We start from the raw sequence: 26,149 nt of genomic DNA, 5'->3' as shown, positions 1-26,149 counted from the left end.
CCAGAAAATAGCAATCTATTGGGAGACATTGTACAATTCATTACAGTTGCTTTCATTGAGGGCATCCCTTTATGTTGCTCTCCTGTTGTGTATTTACTCTGAGGGGGAGGTGTGTTGGCAATAACAAAGTCAATGCAGCATATATAACCTCAGAGAAAACTCATTGCTCAAAAGGTGCAATGCGTAGTTATTATATTTCACCACAAGACTTGTTTACAGAATATGCTCATCTTCACAACATACTCCTCTGCCTGAACTATTGGCCAGATTTCACTGAAATAGTAAAAAGCTGAAGTATGCACTTATAAAGGACTTTTCCTGTAAATCTCATACAGTAAACCCTTTTCCATTCCTCTCTATCCTGAGTGTACTGCATGTAGATGGTGGAGGAGACATGGTAAAGTCATTTGATGTTTACACTGATACCTCTTGGTGTTTATATGTCCTGCTGCTGTGTCTCTGATGTCCTTCTCCCTGACGCCCTGCCTGTCCTCAGGATGTCTGCAACACAGAGCACCATAGAACCTCCAATGTGAAAATATATCCTATCTGAAACTCAGTCCTTCTGGGGGTTTTCTGGACATTTCTATTTCAGGAAGCTGTTTTTTCTGTTCTGTTACCCTGTTACAGTGCAAGAGGAGCCTGATGAGTTTAGCAGGTCTGATGTAAAGAGCTAACAAGCACTAAGGGGAATGCAGTAGGTGTATGGGGCCGATTGAAACCGTCCATAGTAATTGGGAATGGGCAAACCAAGACTGTGACTGAATGCATCACACTTACTTTGGCTGTATGCCTGGGGTCATTGTCCTGTTGGAACGTAAATCTTTGCCCACCAGTCTAAGGTCGTTTGCACTCTGAAGCAGGTTCTCATCAGGGATTTGCCTGTGTTTGGCTCAATTCATTGTTTCCTCTATCCTTACCAGTCTCCCAGTCCCTGCCACTGAAAAGAATCCCCATAGCATGATGCTACCCCCTCCATGTTTCATGGTAGGAATGGTGTTAGACGGGTGATGAGCTGTGCCTGGTTTTCTTCAGACATAGTGCTCAGACCACATAATCGTATACCTAAGAAGTGTCTACGTGTGTCTGCAGCCTCTACCAATAGTAGTGCAAAAGTAGCAGCAAAAGAACAGTTGAAGATACATATGGTGATGTCGTTGCACATGAGTGGTGTGGATGTCTGTAGGTGTTTATGATCCGTAAAGTTATATAGGGAATCTGTGTATGTGAGATATATGAAAGGAGAAAGTACTATTCATGAATATGCTGTTAAACACAACAACTAGTGTAAATATCTAAACCCCTGTATGAATAGAGCACATGTCTGAAGGAGGAATTGGTAAAGAAGAGTATAATGAGTTACTAAAGATCTGATGAAGTAACAAAAGAAAAAAATGAAAATATATATAGAACTTTTAATAATCTTAATCATTTCCACACTCACACAACTCTCACATCCACATTCACTACACTCATGCAACTCACAATCACATTCCCTTTGTGCTATTACTTGAGTTACGACTTATGGTAACCTCTCTTTTTATGTTCAGTTTTATTGGTTTTATTCTATTGTTTTCTATTTTTGCACCATCGTAAACATCTTTCAGGAGTTATACCAGGGCAGTCCTGTTAGTTCTCTTGTATACTGCAGACAAGTTATATTTGCATGGTTTAGCTTATCCATCATTCATAATTAATTCATCATTAACGTTCGCTTCCTTTATGTGACTGACCAATACTGGTTCATGCATGTGACAGACCAATACATCACGAGGCTTCTTCTCTCTAAGCTGAGACCTTGAAACTGAGATATCTTTCATTCTCAAAACAAGGGTCTTGGCGTACTGCCAAATTGCAGATACCAGTAAACGTTTAAAAATTGCAGATAACAGTAAAGATTAGTTCAATCAGTCACTTGCATGAAAACAGAAATTGTTTTTTAGAAAAGCACAAACATAACATTTTCAGTTACATGCTCTGAGTTTTTCACGTGCCTTTTTGCAAACTCCAGGCGTGCTATCATTTGCCTTTATCTCAGGAATGGCTTCCGTCTGGCCACTCCCATGAAGCCCAGATTTATGAAGTGCTGTAGAGACTGCTGTCCTTCTGGCAGGTTTATCCCATCTCAGCCAAGGAACTCTGTAGGTCCATCAGAGTGGTCACTGGGGTTTTGGTCACCTCCCTGACCAAGGTCCTCCTTGCACGGTTGCTCAGTTTGGTCGGACAGCCAGCACTAGGTATTCTGGGTAATTCCATATTTTTTTCAATTTCCCAATTATGGACACCACTTTAGTCTTGGAACCTTTCAAAATTCAATATAGTGTTTTATACCTTTTCCTATATATCGTATGTCTCATCACCAATACTATCTCAGAGATCTACGGACAGTTCCTCTGGTATAGTTTATGCTCTGACATATGAGACTTTATATAGACAGCTGTGTTTCTTTCTAAATCATGTCCAAACAATTGAATTGGCCACAGGCGTACTCCAAGTCATAGTGACATCTCAAGGACGATCAAAGGAAATTGGATTCATCTGAGCTCAATTTGGAGTGTCATATCATTGGATTCATCTGAGCTCAATTTGGAGTGTCATATCATTGGATTCATCTGAGCTCAATTTGGAGTGTCATATCATTGGATTCATCTGAGCTCAATTTGGAGTGTCATATCATTGGATTCATCTGAGCTCAATTTGGAGTGTCATATCATTGGATTCATCTGAGCTCAATTTGGAGTGTCATATCAAATCGGTGTGAATACTTATGCAAATGAGATATGTCTGTATTTCATTTTCAATAAATTAGCAAATATTTCTAAAAACATGTTTTCACTTTGTCATTATGGGGTAGTGTGTGTAGATGGGTGAGAAATATAATATTTAATATATTTTACATTCAGGCTGTAACACAAAAAAATGTGGAATAATTCAAGGGTATGAATACCTTCTGAAGGTACTGTATGGTGAAGAGGTTTCAGACGTTTCAGTTTTCAGTCAGCACTTTCTACTTAATGCTGTGCCGGCTCCATCTTTCTTTCTATCTAACCTCTCAGTCTTTGTCTCTCTTACTCCACCATTTTCCCCTCTCTTCTTCTCTCTCTCTTAGGTTGCAGCATATTTGAGAACTGTAAGCGGTGTAACAACGGGACGTGGGGCCCCAGAGATGATTTCTTTGTCAAGGGGAAGTACTGTGCTGAGTGTCGACCCGGCTGGTCAGGCGGTGACTGCTTGAGTGAGTACACTCATTCTCACATATTCCTCTACCCACATTACCTCCTACCATCGCTACGGGTAAAATGTGCCCTTAACCACAGATCTAGGATCAGATTACTTTATTCCCCCAGTTCCAGCCAAAACCATTATGGGGATGAAAGAATATTTGACCTTGTATCAGGGTTATAAGTAACTTCAACACGCTTCCTTTCCATGCCTCTATATAGGCATATACCATACTGTACCTACAGTGCAGTATATACCAATTACTATAGGAGACAATTCTGGCACAACAGTATTTTGCACGGATAAGAGCTAATTGTCTCATAGATTTTCCATTCACGGAGCTTAAAAGTCAAAATGGTGTTAGTCAACATCCTGGAATCTCATAATATAATTTCTAGAGAAAGCATAGGATTCTGATGTATTTTCATCAACCGCAGAAACTTGGCATGTATTTGTGGCTCTAGGCTGCAGGCCTGTGGTTAATGTGCATTTTGTTTACTTTTACCAGCCTGCATTCTTCATTTGTCTCCCGTTTGAAGTGTATTTTTCCTAATGTATGCCATGTAACCCTGTAACTGGTAAATATCATGCTATTACTCAACTTTAGATGGCAATTACATATACAGTCATGGCCAAAAGTTTTGAGAATGACACAAATATTAATTTCACAATGTTTGCTGCCTCAGTTTGTATGATGGCAATTTGCATATACTCCAGAATGTTGTGAAGAGTGATCAGATGAATTGCAATTAATTGCAAAGTCCCTGCCCCTGCCATGCAAATGAACTAACTGAATCCCAAAAAATCATTTCCACTGCATTTCAGCCCTGCCACAAAAGGGCAGCTGACATCATGTCAGTGATTCTCTCGTTAACACAGGTGTGAGTGTTGACGAAGACAATGCTGGAGATCACTGTCATGCTAATTGAGTTCGAATAACAGACTGGAAGCTTCAAAAGGAGGGTGGTGCTTAGAATCATTGTTCTTCCTCTGTCAATCATGGTTACCTGAAAGGAAAAAAGTGCCGTCATCATTGCTTTGCACAAAAAGGGCTTCACAGGCAAGGATACTGCTGCCAGTAAGATTGCACCTAAATCAACCATTTATCGGATCATCAAGAACTTCAAGGAGAGCGATTCAATTGTTGTGAAGAAGGCTTCAGGGCGCCCAAGAAAGTCCAGCAAGCGCCAGGACCGTCTCCTAAAGTTGATCCAGCTTCAGGATCGGGGCACCACCAGTACAGAGCTTGCTCAGGAATGGCAACAGGCAGGTGTGAGTGCATCTACACACACAGTGAGGGGCAGCAAAGAAGAAAAGAAGCCACTTCTCTCCAGGAAAAACATCAGGGACAGACTGATATTCTGCAAAAGCTACAACGATTGGACTGCTGAGGACTGGGGTAAAGTCATTTTCTCTGATGAATCCCCTTTCCGATTGTTTGGGGCATCCGGAAAGAAGTTTGTCCAGAGAAGACAAGGTGAGCGCTACCATCAGTCCTGTGTCATGCCAACAGTAAAGCATCCTGAGGCCATTCATGTGTGGGGTTGCTTCTCAGCCAAGGGAGCTGGCTCACTCACATGTTTGCCTAAGAACACAGCCATGAATAAAGAATGGTACCAACACATCCTCCGAGAGCAACTTCTCCCAACCATCCAGGAACAGTTTGGTGACGAACATTGCCTTTCCAGCATGATGGAGCACCTTGCCATAAGGCAAGCGTGATAACTAAGTGGCTCGGGGAACAAAACATCAATATTTTGGGTCCATGGCCAGGAATCTCCCCAGACCTTAATCCCATTGAGAACTTGTGGTCAATCCTCAAGAGGCGGGTGGGCAAACAAAAACCCAGAAATTCTGACAAACTCCAAGCATTGATTATGCAAGAATCACTCAGGATGTGGTTAAGTTAATTGACAGCATGCCAGGGAGGATATTGGAGGTCTTGAAAAAGAAGGGTCAACACTGCAAATATTGACTCTTTGCATCAACTTCATGTAATTGTAATTGACACTTATGAAATGCCTGTAATTATACTTCAGTATTCTATAGTTTTGTCAGATGTTACTATCTAAACACACTGAAGCAGCAAACTTCTGAAAATGTATATTTGTGTCTTTCAAAAATCTTTTGGCCACGACTGTACACTACATGTTCACAAGTATGTGGACAGTGGACACCTGCTCGTCGAACATCTTATTCCAAAATCTTGGGCATTAATATGGAGTTGGTCCCCCATTTGCTGCTATAACAGCCTCTACTCTTCTGGGATAGCTTTCCACTAGATGTTGGAACATTGCTGCTGGGACTTGCTTCCATTCAGCCACAAGAGCATGAGGTCAGGCACTGATGTTGCGCAATTAGGCCTGGCTCACAGTCGGCGTTCCAATTAATCCCAGAGGTGTTCAATGGGGTTGAGGTCAGGTCTCTGTGCAGGCTAGTCAAGTTCTTCCACACTGATCTTGAAAAAAAAAAAGATTCTGTATGGACCTCACTTTGTGCACGGGGGCATTGTGATGATGAAACAGGAAAGGCCTTCCCCAAACTCTTGCCACAAAGCTGGAAGCACAGAATCGTCTAGAATGTCATTATATGCTGTAGCGTTAAGATTTCCATTCACTGGAACTAATTGGCCTAGCACGTACCATGGAAAACAGCCCCAGACTATTATTCCTCCTCCATCAAACTTTACAGTTGGCACTATGCATTGGGGCAAGTAGTATTCTCCTGGCATCCACCAAACCCAGATTAGTCTGTCGGACTGCCAGATAGTGAAGCGTGATTCATCATTCCAGAAAACGTGTTTCACTGCTCCAGAGTCCAATGGCAGCGAGCTTTACAACACTCCAGCCAACACCTGCATTGCGCACGGTAATCCTAGGCGTGTGTGCAGCTGCTTGGCCATGGAAACCCATTTCATGAAGCTCTTGACAAACAGTTATTGGGCTGATGTTGCTTCCAGAGGCCGTTTGGAACTAGGTAGTAAGTGTAGCAACCGAGGACAGATTGTTTTACACGCTCCACGCTTCAGCACTCAGCGGTCCCGTTCTGTGAGCTTGTGTGGCCTACCACTTCGCAGCTGAGCCGTTGCTCCGAAACATATTCATTTCACAATAACAGCACTTACAGTTGACCAGGGAAGCGCCAGCAGAGCAGACGTTTGATGAACTCACTTGGTAGGAAGGGGGCATCCTATGACGGTGTCACATTGAAAGTCACTGAGCTCTTCCATTAGGCCATTCTACTGCCAATGTTTGTCTATGGAGGTTGCATGGATGTGTGCTAGATTTTATACACCTGTCGGTAACGGATGTGGATGAAATAGCTGAATCCACTAGTTTGAAGGGGTGTGCACATACTTTAGTAAATATTGTGTATGAGCGACACAACAGCACAATGATTTAATTAGAATGAAACATATAATTACACTAATAAATAAAACCCTGATTGCACGATCATGTAAAATGTGAGCTCTAAATGGCTTTGTTCCTGTTTATAGAGTGTGGAGGAGTGATCCGTAAACGTCAGGGCCACATAGTCGTGGAAAGTTACCCCACCAACGCTCGCTGTGAATGGACAGTTCAGGTGGACCCACGATTCACCATCAACTTCAGGTGGGTGTGACCAACGGTGTAACTGACTTGAGTTGTCTCTTAACCTCAAGACAGAGTTAGTCCACTGAGCCAAAGCCTGGTGTAACTGAATGACAGCTAGTTATAATGTTCACTTTGTCATATTTTCCCTTGACATGAACGATAAAAAATGCAACATGGAACTTTGAGCTGCAATCAGTCTGTTGGCACAATACGTAGTACATACAGCAATAGCTTTGGGTGTTGAAATAAACAGATCAATACACTGAGAAAAAAAGGTGCTCTCTAGAACCTATAAGGGTCCCCATAGGAGAATCCTTTTCACAAAGGGTTCTACATGGAACCCAAAAGGGTTCTACCTTTTTGGGTTGGGGACAGATGGCAGAAAAAACAGTTGCACAATGGTTTATCGACAGATAGAGATTCATAAATCATCTTCTAAAGTGAAGAAATAGGGCCTTATACTGGTGTTTTGTGTCCATAATGACATACAAGCCACAGAGACCATCATTAAATAGTGGTCCTCTCTGTTTCATGTTGCTGTGCTCATAGTTGGACTATTGAAGTTATATGCTTTGGCATCAGCCAGCGAAACCATACTGGCAGAGCCATTTTGCATGTATTACTCACTACTCTTGGCTACATCACTCTAATTTATACCAGTAATGTTGACTCTCACTTCACACTCCTCATGGACAACACACCGATCGAGTTACACAGCAACACACGCTGCACAGCTATACTTTTAGAGCCATGAGATGTTCAGCCCCTAAGAGACAATAATAACAACCGGGGAACTTGCTATTGTATGTCAAGTCAAATATCTTAACACTCATCTCCCGACTGGGGTCATTTTGACCCCAGAGGCATATTTTGGATAATAACCCAAAGGTGGTTTATTCACAGGGCCAGATTACCGACCGTGCATGCAGTGCACGTCAGGGGGCCCCAGATTGCACATGATGTAGAATTTCAGGAAAGTAACTTTAAAACTGCAACATTTTCTCTCAGCTTCATGACAACATGTGTAGAATAGAATTTAGAATTTAGAATTTGTTCTTCACAAATAACAAAAAAAACACGCTGTCCGGGGTGAAAGAGTGGCGTAGGTTGGCGGCATCTGTAGGCAAAGCGTTTATGGGTAATAAAGGCTTCCTGCAGATGCCGGTGAGCGGTCTCTCATACCCGCTCACCACGCCGAAACCAGTTGTCGACAGCTGGGACAGTACCAGGCTCTGCCTCCCAGGGAAACATGGGAGGTTGGAAACCAAGGACACACTCAAACAGAGTAAGGCGGAGGGGTGAGTGCACGAGTGCGTTCTGAGCATATTCGGCATAGGCCATGTGGAGAGGCAGAACATTTTTGGCGGAGGTAACCCATTTCTTGGTTCAGGTGTTCCGTCTGCCCGTTGGTCTGGGGGTGGTACCCGGAGGAGAGGCTGAGGGTGACCCATAGTCGGTCATAGAAGGCTCCCCACACCCGGGAGACAAACTGGGGCCCGTGGTCAGAGACGATGTCCTCCGGAATCCATACAGACGGAACACCTGCTGGAACATACACTCTGCCAATTCCATAGTGTTAGGTAGATGAGGAAGAGGAACCAGACAACTAATTTTTGAAAAACGGTCTACTATGTCAAGGATGGTGGTGTTAGAGGATTCAGGAAGGTCTGTGAAGAAGTCAACAGCTATGTGGGACCAGGGTCTGTGAGGGATTGGCAAAGGTTGAAGCTTTCCGGAAGGGAGATGAAGAGGGATTTTGGTTTGGGCGCAGACTGGACAGGAGAGTGCGTAATCCCTGAACATCGGATGCCAGTGAGGACCACCAGAGCTTTCGGGCTAGAAGTTCAGTGGTTCGTGTAATACCCAGATGTCCTGACCCCAAGGACATGTGACACCATTGCATCAGTTGGGGTCTAACAGTATGTAACTCTTCCCAGCTGGTGTCTCAGGAGAAGCCGGGTCTGAGGTTAGGGCTTCTTGTATGGCAGAGTGAACCTTCCACTGTACCGGTCCCATAATGCAAGAGGAAAGAAGAATGGGTGTAGGGTCTGAGTTATTGTTCGAATGGACAAACTGGCGGGACAGAGGATAAGCGTTTACATTTATCTTTCCAGGGATGTAAGTAACATGAAAATGGAAGTGTGTGAAGAGAGCCCAGCTGGCTTGTTTGGAGTTTAACCTCGTGGCCTCTCTGATATAGTTCAGATTATGATGATCTGTTAGGACGAGAAAGGGATGTTGTGCGCCCTCCAACCTGTGGCGCCACTCCTCGAGGGCCAGCTTGATGGTGAGGAGTTCTCTGTTCCCCACATCATAATTCCTCTCAGCGGGGGATAACTTCCTGGAAAAGAAGGTACAGGGATGTGATTTGGGAGGTGTTCCTATCCACTGAGAGAGTATGGCTCCTACACCTCCAGGGTGAAAGGAAGGGTCGTATCAGGTTGGCGAAGGACAGGAGCTGAGGTGAAGAGGCGTTTCAAGTTGTTAAAAGCAGTCAGGGCGGTATCAGTCCATTTGAAGGGTCAGGGTCTTTTGGCTGGTAAGGGCAGTGAGGGGAGCGGCCATAGAACTGAAGTTTGGCAATAGAAGTTGGAGAACCCAATGAAACATTGGAGTCCCTTAATGGTGGTGGGTTTGGGCCAGTTACTGACGGCGGTGACTTTGTTCTCAGCTATGATGACCCCTCCAGGTGTCAGTACAAAGCCGAGGAAGTTTACCGAGGTTACATGGAGGTGCTCTTCAGTCTTCACATAAAAGGTTTTGGTCAAGGAGCCGTTGAAGAACCTTTTGCACATGCTGTATGTGCTCCGTCAGGGAGTAGGAGTAAATGTCATCAATCTAGATGATGAGAAAGTGGGTTGATCATATCCTGTAAAACCTCCTTCATAAAGGATTAGAAGACGGCGGGGGCGTTCGTAAGGCATGACCAGGTATTCGTAGTGCCCTCGAGTGGTGATGAAGGCCGTCTTCCATTCGTCGCCTCCATGTATATGGACAAGGTTATATACAGTTCACAGGTCGAGTTTAGTATAGATGTTGAAGGGGTGCTGGGATCAGAGGAAGAGGGAAACGGTTCTTGACCGTGACGTCATTCAATACATGGACGGAGACCACAGTCCTTTTTTCCAAAAAAGGAAGAAGGTGGACGCAGCCGGGGAAGAAGGACAAATGAAACATCAATGTAGTTCTCCATTACCTAATTTTCCAGGATAGATAGGGGGTAAACATGGCCTGTGGGGACACTCCAGGGAGTAAGTCAATAGCACAATCTTCTGGGCGATTCGGTGGCAGAGTGGAGGCCTTGATTTTGCTTAAGACATTGCAGGGTCGTGACGACAATGAGGGTGTCCGAGGATGAGAGTTGAATGGTTTCAGGGTGGAAGACTCCAAACTGGAGGGTGACGCTCTGTGTCATGTGCATGCCCAATGGCTTCCCGCCCAAGGTGTTAATCCTTAAGGAAGGGGTGACAGGTGTTAGAACAATGTCAAGCTCTTTTACTAGCTGGTGATCGATAACATTTTCTTGCTGCTCCTGAATCTGTCAAGCCTTCTACGTACTTGGTAACCCCCTTCAAGGTTATCAATACTGGGATGGAGAATTGCTTCTGGGAGATATTTAGAAATAAGGACACCCCTACCTGCATGGCAGCGGAGGGAACCTTCTCATCTCTCTGTGGGGGGCGAACAGGGCAATGGCCACAGTATAGGCAGAGCCCTTATTGGATCCGGTTTTGACGTTCGATACACGGGAGAGGAGCATGGCCCAACTGCATGGGCTCTTGAAGACTCAGACAGGATGACGAAATCATACAAAGAGAAGGTTTCGGGTTCCTGGATGGTAGAGTTCTTCGGCGGTGAGGTGGTCGATGGAGATATGAATGTATTGATTTAAATCCTGAAGATGACCTCTACAGGCAAGCACGGCCTGAAGTTCCCTGTTGAGCCCTCTTCGGTAGACGGTAAGTAAAGCAGCCTCTTTCCATCAACTCCCTGCAGCCATGGTGGGGAACTCGAGGGCATACTCAGCAGCTGAATTGCGACCTTGTTGAAGTTTTATGAGGTCTCCTATAGGATGACCGGAGGGAGAGTGATCGAATACATCTTTGAAGTGTGAAAATGGGTCTCGGATCCGAGTTCTGTGCTGTTGGCAGGCCATATGGCGGTGGCCTAATCCAGGGCTTTGCCTGTGGGTAGAGACAACAAAATCCACCCTGCTCTTGTCGGTGGCGAAGTTAGTGGGGTTGTGACCAATGTATTTGCTACATTGGATCAGAAATCGCTGACATTTCCCAGGAGAACCGTTATATGTTCCAGACATGGGTGTGAACGAAGGAGTGCTATGGGTTACGATAGCTGGCATCAGAGGAGTAGGGATAGGCTGGCAGAGAAGATGGAACATTTCCTCCATAAGCTCCTCTTGCTGGGGTAGGGCGCTGCTGTAGCTCCGCTGAATCCATTATGATTTTAGGTGATGTATTCTGTAATGAACACTCAGGGAGAAAAAGGTGTAGAATCTTGCGCACAGCGCGTCAGATGTTTATTACGCCTTTGCAGAAGGCAGGAATTGTGGTCGCAGACAAAGGTCAAACACAGGTAGGCAGTCAAAAACAAAACAATACCTCACAACCATACAAACAGAAAGGACTGAACTAAATAGGGAGCTGATGAGACCAGGTGAGAAATGAACACGGGTGAAATCAATGAACCAAAATGAAAGACAGGGCTTCAAGAACACAAAGAAAAAGAACACAAAGTTGACTAAGAAAAGAAAAGCAGAACCTTACACATCCTGCCATACAAGCCCTACCATTCCCAATGTTTCACTAGCAGCGATGCTACTGCTGGTTGTGGGGTAAGAAAATAAATACAACTAAGCCATATTTGTCTCCATTGTCTCTCAGGATAAATGGATGAATCACTTTTTGTCACTGAAATAAAGTATATTTCAAATGTTGGTGTACTGCCCCTTTAAATGGCAGACATTTTTACCACATAAAATATGACAATTAGTATGATTGCAAATCAACTTTTTAGTACTTATGTGGAATGTACTTTAGGAAAAAGCTGCACATTCTTGAAGGAATGTTATGTTTTGGTCTTTTTAATATTTTTTTGATAACACAACATGTCTAATGATGTTTTGATGAGAATCAAGTTGATATTTTGATTGTTGCTTTTTCCAAAAGTTTCTTCTTAGGGTCAACATGACCTCAATGGTAATCCATGTGTATGAAATATGTTGGTAGTATGAGTGTTAAATCTACCAATATAGAGAAGAGCCAGGAGATACTCCCCATTCTTTTCCATCTTGTTCTGTTAGACCTGAATGTTAACTTACACTCCTCCATCGAAACCCTTGTTTTCTGTCATTCCCTGTCCTGGTTCCAGCCGGAGTCAGTCACAGTGCTGTCATACCATTAAATCAAGCAGCTCATTCATTAAACGGATATATACAGTGCCTTTGGAAAATATTCAAACTCCTTGTCTTTTCCCACATTTTGTGACATTACAGCCTTATTTTAAAATGAATTAAATAAAACAAATTCCTCAACAATCTACACACAATACCCCACAACGACAGGTTTTTAGAAATGTTTGCAAATTAAAAATACATAAAAACAGAAATACCTTACATACATAAGTATTCAGACCCTTTGCAATGAGACTTGAAATAGAGCCCAGGTGCATCATGTTTCCATTGATCAGCCTTGAGCTGATTCTACAACTTGATTGGAGTTCACCTGTGGTAAACTAAATTGATTGGACATTATTGGAAAGGCACACACCTGTCTATATACTGTAAGGTCCCACAGTTGACAGTGCATGTCAGAGCAAAAACGAAGCCACGAGGTCAAAGGAATTGTCCGTAGAGCTCCGAGACAGGATTGTGTCTGCACAGATCTGGGGAAGGGTACCAAAACATTTCTGCAGCATTGAAGGTCCCCAAGAACACAGTGACCTCCATCATTCTTGAAGAAGTTTGGAACCACCAAGACTCTTCCTAGATCTGAGCAATCTAGGGGACTTTGGTCAGGAAGGTGACCAAGAACCCAATGGTCACCCGATGGTCACTCTGACATAGAGTTCCTCTATGTCAGATCTCTGCAGCACTCCACCAATAAGGCCTTTATGGTAGAGTGGCCATCAGAAGACATTCCTCAGTAAATGGCACATGACAGCTCGATTCGAGTTTGCCAAAAGGCACCTAAAGTCTCTCAGACCATGAGAAACAAGATAGTCTGGTCTGATGAAACCAAGATTGAACTCTTTGGCCTGAATGCCAAGCGTCACGTCTGGAGGAAACCTGGCACCATCTCTTTTCAGCGGCAGAGACTGGGAGACTAATACGGATCGAGGCAAAGATGAAAGGAGCAAAGTACAGAGAGATCCTTGATTAAAACCTGCTCCAGAGCTCTTAGGACCTCAGACTGGTGGTGAAGGTTTACCTTCCAACAGGACAACAACCCGAAGCACACAGCCAAGACAATGAGGAGCGGCTTCGGGACAAGTCTCTGAATGTCCTTGAGTGGCGCAGACTTAAACATGATCGAACATTTCTGAAGAGTACTGAAAAAAGCTGTGCAGCGATATTCCCCTTCCAACCTGACAGAGCATGATAGGATCTGCAGAGAAGAATGGGAAATACTCCCCAAATACAGGTGTGTCAAGTATGACGTCGTACCGACGAAGACTCAAGACTGTAATCGCTATCAAAGGTGAATCAACAAAGCACTGAGTAAAGTATGATTTTTATAAATTAGCACAATTTTCTAAAAACCTTGTGGGGTATTGTGTGTATGGGGAAAAAATAGTTAACCGATTTTAGAATAAGGCTGTAACCTAACAAAATGTGGAAATACTTTCCGAAGGCACTGTATACCAATGTGTGTCTCACCAATTATGCTATTCACTTTAACTCTCATTAAGAATCTCCAGGTGTTAGAACCTCCGGTCTAGGCTGTCCTGGAGGCCAACAAGATATGAATCCATTACCTAATTACAGCACGAAACAGAAAATAAGTGATTAATAGCTGTTTATTTTAGTTTATCCAATGCACATGATGTAACATTGGTTTCATTACAGCATTTGAAAACCAATGTTTTTACCTCCTCTCTGAACCGAGCCCAGAACTGCTCCCTGGTCTTGGTCTTCTCCACCTGGCCTCTCCCTCTCCTCCTCCTCCCTCTCTGAACCCGAGCCCAGAACTGCTCCCTGGTCTTGGTATTCTCCACCTGGCCTCTCCCTCTCCTCCTCCTCCTCCCTCTCTGAACCCGAGCCCAGAACTGCTCCCTGGTCTTGGTATTCTCCAGCTGGCCTCTCCCTCTCCTCCTCCTCCTCCCTCTCTGAACACGAGCCCAGAACTGCTCCCTGGTCTTGGTCTTCTCCACCTGGCCTCTCCCTCTCCTCCTCCTCCTCCCTCTCTGAACCAACCCCAGAACTGCTCCCTGGTCTTGGTCTTCTCCACCTGGCCTCTCCCTCTTTTCCTTGATGTTGAATGTGCCCAAACCCATTGGGTCATCGAGGTCCTGGTGGAGTTGGCTCAGAAATAAACACATAATGCTGTACACTAGTACAGACTAAATATGCACTATTTTCTTTTAGCCCTTAGTCTAATTAAAGGAAAGTTGACTAACCATGTGGTGTATTTTATAGCCACGGCTTCAGTCTGTCAATTTTAAGCCAGTTTGGGTCCCATCCGGATTGCCGGTAGTGCGCACTTGGGCTTACTTGGCCTTACTCCTCTCCTCCTCCTCTCCTTAATTATTCAGACCCTTTGCTATGAGACTCGAAATTGAGCTCAGGTGCATCCTGTTTCCATTGATCATCCTTGAGATTTTTATACAACTTGATTGGAGTCCACCTGTGGTAAATTCAATTGATTGGGCATTATTTGGAAAGGCACACACCTGTCTATATGAGGTCCCACATTTGACAGTGTATGTTAGAGCAAAAACCAAGCCATGAGGTTGAAGGAATTGTCCATGGAAACCCGAGACAGGATTGTGTCGAGGCACAGATCTGGGGAAGGGTACCAAAATATTTCTGCAGCATTGAAGGTCCGCAAGAACACAGTGGCCATTCTTAAATGGAAGAAGTTTTGGAACAACCAAGAAACTTACAGAAGGACAACCATCTCTGCAGCACTCCACCAATCAGGCCTTTATGGTAGAGTGGCCAGATGGAAGTAACTAAAGTAAAAGGCTCATGACAGCCCGCTTGGTTAGCCAAAAGGCACCCAAAGGACTCTCAGACCATGAGAAACAAGATTCTCTGATCTGATGAAACTAAGATTGAATTCTTTGGCCTGAATGCCAAGTGTCACGTCTGGAGGAAACCAGGCACAATCCCTAAGGTGGTGATGAGGAAGCATCATACCATGGGGATGTTTTTCAGCGGCAGGGACCAGGAAACTACTCAGGATCAAGGGAAAGATGAACAGAGCAAAGAGAGATCCTTGATGAAAACCTGCTCCAGAGTGCTCAGGACTCAGACTGGGGGCTTCGACATCCAACAGCACAATGACCCTAAGCACACAGCGCAGGAGTGGTTTCAGGACAAGTATCTGCGTGTCCTTGAGTGGCCCAGCCAGAGCCTGAACTCGATCGAACATCTCTTCAAGGAATACCTAGGCTAGGGTAAGTAAGGGTAAGTAATCCTTCTCACCCCCCCAACAAGATTTAGATGCAAGTGGCTGGTCCACTGGTTGTCATAAGGTGTATGCACCAATTTGTAAGTCGCTCTGGATAAGAGCGTCTGCTAAATGACTTAAATGTAAATGTAAATGTAAAAGAGGCCCTGAAGCCACAGACCTCTGGTTTCTGGAAGACCTTATAGTGTAAATTTACTGAGAATTCACAAGGAACGCTGGGAGTTGACAGTAGTATATTCACCAATCATACTATTTAGCTTGGCAATGTGACTGTTTGAGTTAATAAGTAATCATACATCAACGACATATCAACAAGTTACAGTGAATCACTTACAATCAGACCAGTGTTAATACAGTCAGTCACACATGGAAGTTTGCAGATGATCACTGATTATAAAGAATGAGATACGATGTTATTATTATTATATTATTATTATTATTATTATTATTATACGATGTTTACGGGCATCACAACATAGATGTATAAAGTATATTGTATGGTACCATATATACATACGCTTCTCGCTGGGTTCAAAATATATGAGGTAACTAGGGGGCAGTATTTTCATTTTTGGATAAAAAACGTTCCTGTTTTAAACGAGATATTTTGTCACGACAAGATGCTCGACTATGCATATAATTGACAGCTTTGGATAGAAAACACTCTGACGTTTCCAAAACTGCAAAGATATTGTCTGTGAGTGCAACAGAACTGATGTAACAGGCGAAACCCAGATAAAAATCCAACCAGGAAGTGCCCCATTTTTGAAAGCCCTGCATGCCAATGACTCCTTATATGGCTGTGAATGAGCTACTAATGAGCTTACGCTTTCTACGTATTCCCCAAGGTGTCTACAGCATTGTGACGTCTTTTTACGCATTTATGTTGAAGAATAGCCGTAAGGGACCACATTTAGCAAGTGATCCCGCAGAAAATCTTGCGTAAAGTACACAAGTAGCCATTTATCCAATCGCTTCTTATGAGAAACCAATTGTCCCGGTGGATATTGTATCGAATTGATATGTGAAAAACACCTTGAGGATTGATTCTAAACAACGTTTGCAATGTTTCTGTCGATATTATGGAGCTAATTTGGAAAAAAGTTCGGTGTTGTAGTGACAGCATTTTCCGGTCGATTTCTCAGCCAAACGTGAAGAACAAACGGAGCTATTTCACCTACAAAAAAAATATTTTTGGAAAAAAGGAACATTTGCTATCTAACTGAGAGTCTCCTGAGTGAAAACATCCAAAGTTCTTCAAAGGTAAATTATTTAATTTGATTGCTTTTCTTATTTTCGTGAAAATGTTGCTTGCTGGTAGCAGAGCCTAGCATAGCATTATCCCATGATAAACTTACACAAATGCTTGTCTAGCGTTGGCTGTAAAGCATATTTTGAAAATCTGAGATGACAGTGTGATTAACAAAAGGCTAAGCTGTGTCTCAATATATTTCATTTGTGATTTTCATGAATAGGAACATTTTCTAGGAAGATTTATGTCCGCTGCGTTATGCTAATTAGTTTGAGACTATGATTACGCTCCCGCATGCGGGATGGGTAGTACTGTTTGTATATCTTCTTCATGGAAAGCAATGGGAGAGTGTTAAGTGCAAATTGACTCTTAAAGTTGGGGTGAACAGATATCCTTAAAATATTTCTAATAGTTGACTATTAATATATCATCTGTTTTTCTATAGCTCAACATATGTTAACTCAAACATCTGTCCTTGTTGAAATTGAAGGCTAAAATATGTTCTGTTTTCGTAGCCTGTGTTACTAACGCTTGTGGCATTATATTTTCCATGTTTCCTCTTAGCTCCTTCAAATGTCCCATTAGTTCCACGCAGTAACAATTGTTGCGTTGTTGCCTCAAATTGGACATCATTAGACTCAGCCATGATCTCAGCTGAAAGCATTGCAGATACATTTTTTATAACGACTCTGAGTCTACTTTTTTTCATTGATCTCTTTCGCAGGCGAGGAAGCAGAAGAAAAACGTGACAGTATGAAAAAGCGCTGATCACTGTTGCCTTGGTGAAAAGACATCATAACAGATTTCACCTCCACCGCAACCAGAGGAAACTAAACATTAAATTCTCACCTTCATTTAAAAGGAAGTGAGTTGTTCAAAGTGAGGGAATCACTCGTTGGCGCCGTTAACATCTTCAATGGCTCTGATTGCTGTTCTTTGCTCGCCTGCTGGCTGATTGCTCGCCTGCTGGCTGTAGTAAAAGAGTCAGGGGTGTGAGATGGTGCCAACCAGGGTAGCAGAGCCAGGAAAGCCAGGCAGGCACTCCCTTTCACGGCTGGTCCAGGAAAACAAAGGCTCTAGCAGGAAAACAGAGTAAAGCGGGGGGTGCAGTAATGAGCAATTTACAATATATTTACTTCCCATTACTTTTGAGTGGAGCCAAGTGAGAAACCTGTTGACTAGTTTGATATGGAAAATCCAGGCCTGGCTACTGCAATGAAAACTTTCTGGCTGGACTAAACAGAAGAAAACTGGATGACTGAATGGTATAAGTGACTAGCTGAAACAAACCGTGACAATTCGCTTCTGAAGATATCCACCTTTTTAAATGGCATTGCAAGTGAAAAGATACTTTGTCAACAGACATTTTTTCACTAGCAATACTTTGGCTGTAGACACATATCTGTTCCCAAGTTTATTCAAGGTGTGGAGTTCGACAGAATATACAGTGCATTCAAAAAGTATTCAGACCCCTTGATTTTTTCCACATTTTGTTATGTTACAGCCTTATTCTAAAATGTATTTTTTTGTATGTCCCACATTAATCTACACACACTTAACAAAGCAAAAACAGGTTAGTAGAAATTCTTGCAAATGTATTAAAAAACATAACATTTACATAAGTATTCAGACCCTTTACTCAGTACTTTGTAGCCAGCGATTCCAGCCTGGAGACTTCTTGGATATGATGCTACAAGCTTGACACACCTGTATTTGGGGAGTTTCTCCCATTCTTCTCTGCAGATCCTACCAAGCTCTGTCAGGTTGGATGGGGAGCATTGTGAAACCGCTATTTTCAGGTCTCTCAAGAGATGTTAGATCTGGTTCAAGTCCACTCTGGGCCACTTAAGGACATTCAGAGACTTGGTTTTCGTTAAAGATCTCGCTGTACTTTGCTCCGTTCATCTTTCCCTCGATCCTGACTCGTCTCCCAGTGCCTGCCACTGAAAAACATCCTCACAAGATGATACTGCCACCATCATGCTTCACCGTAGGGATGGTGACAGGTTTCCTCCAGACGAGGCACTTGGAATTCAGGCCAAAGAGTTCAATCTTGGTTTCATCAGACCAGATAATCTTGTTTCTCATGGTCAACTCTGGGACCTTATCTAGAAAGGTGTGTGACTTTCCAAATCATGTCCGATCAGTTGAATTTACCACAGGTGGACTCCAATCAAGTTGTCGAAACATCTCAAGGATGATCAATGGAAACAGGATGCACCTGAGCCCAATTTCGAGTCTCATAACAAAGGGTCTGAATACTTGTAACGGCCATTGGTGGAAGAAGAGGAGGACCAAAGTGCAGCGTGGTAGATGGATTATTTTGAATATGTTATTGGACAATAAACATGTATGGATTACAGGTATGGATCATTATTCAAACCTATGCGGTCTGAATAATGATGATCCAAGCTTCTTTGAAAATATATATCAGAATTTATCAACTCTACAAGCAACACTAGACTGTATTATTATGGTGGGAGATTTTAATACGGTCTTAAATACCTCTATGGACCGGAAAGGAAATCACACTACAAACTATCACCCTCAAGCACTTAATAAGGAAATCATGAATGTCATGGATATATGGAGATTTAAATACCCTGAACTAGTGAAATATACATGGCGGAAGTTTTATCAAGCTAGTCGTCTTGACTACTTTCTTATGCCATTCTCTTTGGCACCAAAAGTTTTAAAAGTGTTGATAGGGGACAGAATGTGGTCGGATGATCACATAATTGGCATATATATTACTCTTACGGAATTTTCACATGGGCGAGGATATTGGAAATTTAATCAAAGCCGACTAGATGATAAATTGCTTAGATCTAGGACAGAAGAATTTATAACTGACTTTTTCAGACATAACATAGGTACAGCAGATCCCGTTATTGTATGGGACACTTAAGTGTGCCTTTTAGAGGCCATGCAATTCAGTACTCTTCAATAAAACAAAAGCAATTTAGATCAAACGAGTCCACATTAACAAAGGAAATTGAAGGACTAACAGTACAGTTAGATAGCAATACAAACGGTACCATAGAGGCACAGAATAAGTTAGAGGAAAAACAAAAAGAAATGGAGGAACTTATTCAAGAAAGATACAGTGTAATAGATTATAAAAATAAAGCGAACTGGATGGAATATGGGGAAAAATGCACCAAATTATTTTCAATCTTCAATATAGAAATGCTACCAAAAGAAATGTATTTAATGTCACGGTTTTCTAATGGTGAAGGAGAGTCGGACCAAACTGCAGCGTGTCGATTGCGATCCATGTTTATTTAAACAAACGTAAACACGACTAAACACGAACACTACAAAACAATAAACGAAACGAAAACCGAAAACAGCCTATACATGTGTCAACTAACATCAAACAAGGACATCAAACAAGGACATCAAACAAGGACATCAAACAAGGACATCAAACAAGGACATCAAACAAGGACATCAAACAAGGACATCAAACAAGGACATCAAACAAGGACATCAAACAAGGACATCAAACAAGGACATCAAACAAGGACATCAAACAAGGACATCAAACAAGGACATCAAACAAGGACATCAAACAAGGACATCAAACAAGGACATCAAACAAGACACTCAGGACAATCACCCACGACAAACTCAAAGAATATGGCTGCCTAAATATGGTTCCCAATCAGAGACAACGATAAGCACCTGCCTCTGATTGAAAACCACTCCAGACAGCCATAGACTTTGCTAGATAACCCCACTAGCTACAATCCCAAATACATACACACCAAAACCCCAAGACAAAACACACCACAATACAAAATCTCCATGCCACACCCTGGCCTGACCCAATACATGAAGAAAAACACAAAATACATAGACCAGGGCGTGACATTTAAACTTGTTACAAATGATGGAGTCACGCATGATTCACCAAATGATATTTTGAAAGAGGAAGTAAAGTACTTTAAGAATATGTTTTCATTTCAGACTCCTCCATCTCCACTAACTGAAACTAATTGTATGGATTTTTTTCCAAATAATATTGTAAAATTAACATCTGTACAGAGACTCATGTGAAGGCCAAATTACAGAGGAGGAACTGCTTGATGCAATTGGGGCCTTTAAGGATGGGAAAACTCTAGGGCTGGATGGCATACCAGTGGAAGTATACACAACTTTATTTGATATACTCAAAGGACCATTATTAGCATGTTTTAACCACTCCTATATAAATGGTAGATTATCAGACACGCAACAAGAAGGTCTGATATCATTATTACTGAAACAGGAACCAAGTGGTGTATATATAAAGATCCAGTCCATTAAAAAAATTGGAGACCTCTTACACTTCAGTGTTGTGATGCAAAAATCCCTGCAAAATGCTTGGTGCATAGAATTAAAAAAGTATTGTCAGATATTATTCATCCTAATCAGACAGGTTTTTTACATGGACGATACAATGGAGATAATTTAAGACAAGTACTGGAAACAATAGAATACTATGAAATATCGGGGACACCAGGCCTGGTGTTCATTGCTGATTTTGAAAAGGCTATTGATAAAGTACGACTGGAGTTTATATATAAATGCCTAGAATATTTCAATTTTGGGGAATCTCTTTTAAAATGGGTTAAAGTTATGTATAGTAACCCTAGGTGTAAAATAGTAAATAATGGTTACATCTCAGAAAGTTTTAAACTCTCTAGAGTAAAACAAGGTTGTCCACTATCGGCATATCTATTTATTATTGCCATCAAAATGTTAGCTGTTAAGATTAGATCAAACAATAATATTAAGGGATTAGAAATCCGTGGCTTAAAAACTAAGGTGTCATTGTACGCTGGTGATTCATGTTTTATTTTAAAACCCCAATTAGAGTCTCTCCACGGCCTCATAGAGGATCTAGATACTTTTGCCATTCTCTCTGGATTAAAACCAAATTATGATAAGTGTACTATATTACATATTGGATCACAAAAAAATGCTAATTTTACATTACCATGTAGTTTACCAATAAAACGGTCTGACGGAGATGTGGACATACAAATCCCAAAAGAAAGAAATGATCTCACTCCAATACATTTTTATAGATAGTTAGCAAAAATAGATAAGATCTTGCTACCATGGAACGGAAAATCCCTATCTATTTGTGAAAAAAATCACCTTGATTAACTATTTAGTCATATCACAGTTGACCTATTTGCTTATGGTTTTGCCTACACCTAGTGACCTGCTTTTCAATTATACGAACATAAAATAGCCAGACAAAATTAAAAGGGTCTATTTATATAACAAATATGAATTCGGGGGGCAGAAATTATTAAATATTAAAGGATTAGACCTCTCATGAAAGGCATCAGTCATACAAAAATCCAAACTGGTTCTCTAGTAAATTGGTACGAATGTCTCATCCTATGTTCAAGAAGGGCCTTTTCCCTTTATTCAGATTACACCGGCCCACTTTCGATCGTTTGAAAAGGAAATCATCTCCAAAAGATCTTTATTTTTTAAACAGGCCTTAGAAAGTTGGTTGCAATTTCAGTTTAATCCACCTGAAAAGACAGAACAAATAATACAACAAATATTGTGGTTAAATTCAAATATACTTATTGATGAAAAAAACTCTATTTTTCGAAGAATAAAAAAAAGGTATAATTTTTGTGAATGATATCATAAATAGGACTGGTGGAGTTATGTCACACATGCAGCTAACATAGACACATGGAAATGTCTATTACAACCAATTAAATTACAACCAATTAAATGCAGCATTACTACAAAAATGGAAGAGGCAAGTAGAAGGGTAAAAAAGTAAGGCACCTGTATGTTGGCCATGTATTAAAGAACATAAATGGTTAAAGAAAAGTGTGATAAATAAAAACATATACCAATTTCATTTAAGGACAAAAACTGACAGCTGTGCCATATAAATTGCAAAATAGTTGGGTATGTGTATGGATCCATATATTTACCCCAAAAATATATGGGGGATTGGAAATGATGCAGAAAATTACATTGACGGAACAAATATTCTTTCCGCAATATTTAGCTGATCCACCCCTTAAAAATAATACATTTTTTAAAGTGCAGGGTGGTACGTGTCCATGTTAATATTTATTTAAACTGAACACAAAACAACATAACAAGAGAATGAACAAAAACGAAACATTTCTGTCTGGTGCAGACACAAGAGACAGAAAACAACTACACACAAATCATAGTGGGAACACAAGCCTCTGATTGGGAACCATACCAGGCCAAAAGCATAGAAATGGAAAACATAGAACACAAAACATAGAATGCCCACCCCAACTCACGCCCTGACCAAACTAAAATAGAGACATAAAAAAGGAACTAAGGTCAGGACGTGACAGTACCCTCCCCCAAAGGTGCAGACTCCGGCCGCAAACCTAAACCCACAGGGGAGGGTCTGGGTGGGCATCTGTCCACGGTGGCGGCTCTGGTGCGGGACGTGGACCCCACCCCACCATAGTCTTGGCCCACTTAAGTGGCGCCTTTGGAGCGGCGACCCTCGCCGCCGACCTCGGACTGGGGACCCTTGCAGCGGGCCCCGAATAGATGGGAGACTCCGGCAGCGCCGGACAGGCGGGAGACTCTGGCAGCTCCGGAGTGAAGGGCGACTCTGGCAGCGCCTGAGTGACGGGCGGCTCTGGCAGCGCCGGAGTGACGGGCGGCTCTGGCAGCTCCTGACTGAAGGGCGACTCCTGACTGGAGGGAGACTCTGGAAGCGTCGGACAGGCGGGAGAACCTGGAGGGAGGAGACTGAGAGACAGCCTTGTCCTCAGAGGAGGCACAGGATAGACCGGGCCGTGGAGGTGCACTGGAGGTCTCGAACTAAGGGCCTGCACAACCCGTCCTGGCTGGATGGTGATTTTACCCCGGCATGTGCGGGACGCAGGCACAGGACGCACTGGGCTGTGCAGACACACGGGAGACACAGTGCGCAGAGCCGACGCAGGATATCCTGGCTCGAGGAGACGCACTGGCTGTCTGGAGAGCAGGGCTGGCACCATTTGCCCTGGCTGGATCCTCACCCTAGCCCGCAGATGCGGGGAGCAGGGATGTAGCGCACCGGGCTAAGGATGCGTACTGAAGACACCGTGCGCTTGACAGCATTACACGGTGCCTGACCAGTACGACGTCCGCCACGGTAAGCACGGGGAGTTGGCTCAAGTCTCCAACCTGACTCTGCCACACTCCCCGTGTTCCCCCAAAAAATGGTTTTGGGGGGGCTGCCTCTTGGGCTTCCTTGCCAGCCTTATTTGTGTCGCCACCTCCATTCTCCGGTACCCCTCCTCGCACTGTTCTAGAGAATCCCAGGTGGGCTCCGGCACATTCCCTGGGTCGACCGACCACCTCTCAATCTCCTCCCAGGTTGTCTCATACTCCAGATAGCGCTGCTCACCTTTCCAGGAGTCCCTTTCACCACGCTGCTTGGTCCTTTGGTGGTGGTGGGTAGTTCTGTAACGGCCGTTGGTGGAAGAAGAGGAGGACCAAAGTGCAGTACGTATCCATGTTAATATTTATTTAAAGTGAACACAACACAAAATAACAAGAGAACGAACGAAAACTAAACAGTTCTGTCTGGTGCAGACACAGAGACAGAAAACAACTACCCACAAATCATAGTGGGAACACAGGCTACCTAAGTATGGTTCTCAATCAGAGACAACGATTGACAGCTGCCTCTGATTGGGAACCATACCAGGCCAAAAGCATAGTAGTGGAAAACATAGAAAACAAAGCATAGAATGCCCACCCCAACTCACGCCCTGACAATACTAAAATAGAGACATAGAAAAGGAGGAAATCAGGAAATGTTTTGTGTCATTACATACAGCCGGGAAGAACTATTGATATTAGAGTTGTGGTAACTCACAAGAACTACCAGCATTATGACCAGGAATACGACTTCCCTGGAACAGATCCTTCCAGAGCAATTTAACTTATTCCAGAGACCGACCCAAAATATCGCCGGCGGAGGAGAGGCACCTGCTGGTTCGACTTAGGAGGCGCGCACACCACCCTTCGCTTCCGAGTATATTACTCGCTAATGTTCAGTCTTTGGATAACAAAGTTGATGAGCTTAGAGCAAGGATTTCTTTCCAGAGAGACATCGGGGCCTGCAACATACTTTATTTAACGGAAACATGACTCTTTCGATACTCTACCGGAGTCGGTAAAGCCAGCAGGATTCTCAGTACATCGCGCAGACAGGAATAAATATCTCTCCGGAAAGCAGAAGGGCGAAAGGGTTTGTTTAATGATTAACGACTCATGGTGTAATTCTAGAAACCTACCGGAACTCAAGTCCTTTTGTTCACCCGATGTAGAATACCTCACAATTAAATTCCAGCCATATTATCTCCAAAGATAATTATCCTCCATTACCGCCACGGACAATCAAACAAGCTGAACGTCAGTATAGAGATAAGGGTGAGTCATAATTCAATGACTCAACAGCTACAGACAATCACTGACTACAAAAGGAAAACCAGCTACGTCGCCGAGACCGACGTCTTGCTTCCGGACAGGCTAAACACATTCTTGCACGCTTTGAGGATAACACAGTGCCACCGGTATGGCCGCTACCATGGACTGTTGGCTCTCCTTCTCCGTGGCTGACGTGAGTAAAACATTTAAACATGTTAAGCTTTGCAAGGCTGCCGGCCCAGACAGCATTCCTAGCCGCGTCCTCAGAGCATGCGCAGACCAGCTAGCTGGTGTGTTTACAGGCATATTCAATCTCTCCCTATCCCAGTCTGCTGTCCCCACATGCTTCAAGATGGCCCCCATTGTTCCTGTACCCATGAAGGCAAAGGTTAAATGAGCTTAATGGCTTTTGCCCTATAGCACTCACCTCTGTCATCATGAAGTGCATTGAGAGACCAGTCAAGAATCATATCTCTACCTTACCTGACACCCTAAACCCACTTCAATTTTCTTACTGCCCCAATAGAGCCACAGATGATGCAAGCGCCATCATTAAGCTTGAGGCCCTGGGTCTGAACCCCACCCTGTGCAACTGGGTCCTGGACTTCCTGATGGTCCGCCCCCAGGTGGTGAAGGTAGGAAACATCACTCTCCACTCTGCTGATCCTCAACACTGGGGCCCCAGAAGAGTGTGTGCTCAGCCCCCTCCTGTACTCCCTGTTCACCCATGACTGCATGGCCAAGCACTCCTCCAACTCAATCATCAAGTTTGTAAACGACACAACAGTAGTAGGCATGATTACCAACGATGACGAGACAGCCTACACGGAGGCGGTGAGAGCTTGGGATTGTGGTGCCTGGAAAAAAACCTCACTCAACAAAACAAAGATGATGATCGTGGACTTCAGGAAACAGCAGAGGGTGCACCCCCTATCTACATCGACGGGAACACAGTGGAGAAGGTGGAAAGCTTCAAGTTCCTTGGAGTTCAC

The 26,149-nt window shown here is 43.2% G+C and overlaps 1 protein-coding gene across 3 annotated transcripts in view; it reads left to right on the top strand.

Annotated features, from left to right (window-relative positions):
* The window catches only part of pamr1b (peptidase domain containing associated with muscle regeneration 1b), a 61,156-nt gene that overhangs the window by 23,340 nt on the left and 11,667 nt on the right, over nt 1–26,149 (top strand). For 2 of the 3 annotated variants that reach the window (XM_035798412.2, XM_035798411.2), the window contains 2 exons: nt 3,110–3,235; nt 6,719–6,833. In XM_035798412.2, coding sequence (XP_035654305.1) covers nt 3,110–3,235; nt 6,719–6,833 — 241 coding nt within the window. Of the gene's footprint in view, nt 1–3,109; nt 3,236–6,718; nt 6,834–24,359; nt 25,793–26,149 lie in introns of those variants that run through there. The other variant, XM_052474839.1, reaches the window with a different exon arrangement.

This window comes from Oncorhynchus keta, chromosome 22 (assembly GCF_023373465.1).
Source record: "Oncorhynchus keta strain PuntledgeMale-10-30-2019 chromosome 22, Oket_V2, whole genome shotgun sequence".
Lineage (NCBI taxonomy): Eukaryota > Metazoa > Chordata > Actinopteri > Salmoniformes > Salmonidae > Oncorhynchus > Oncorhynchus keta.
Note: the sequence above shows the minus strand (reverse complement) of the source record. Positions and strands in the feature narration are given on the sequence as shown.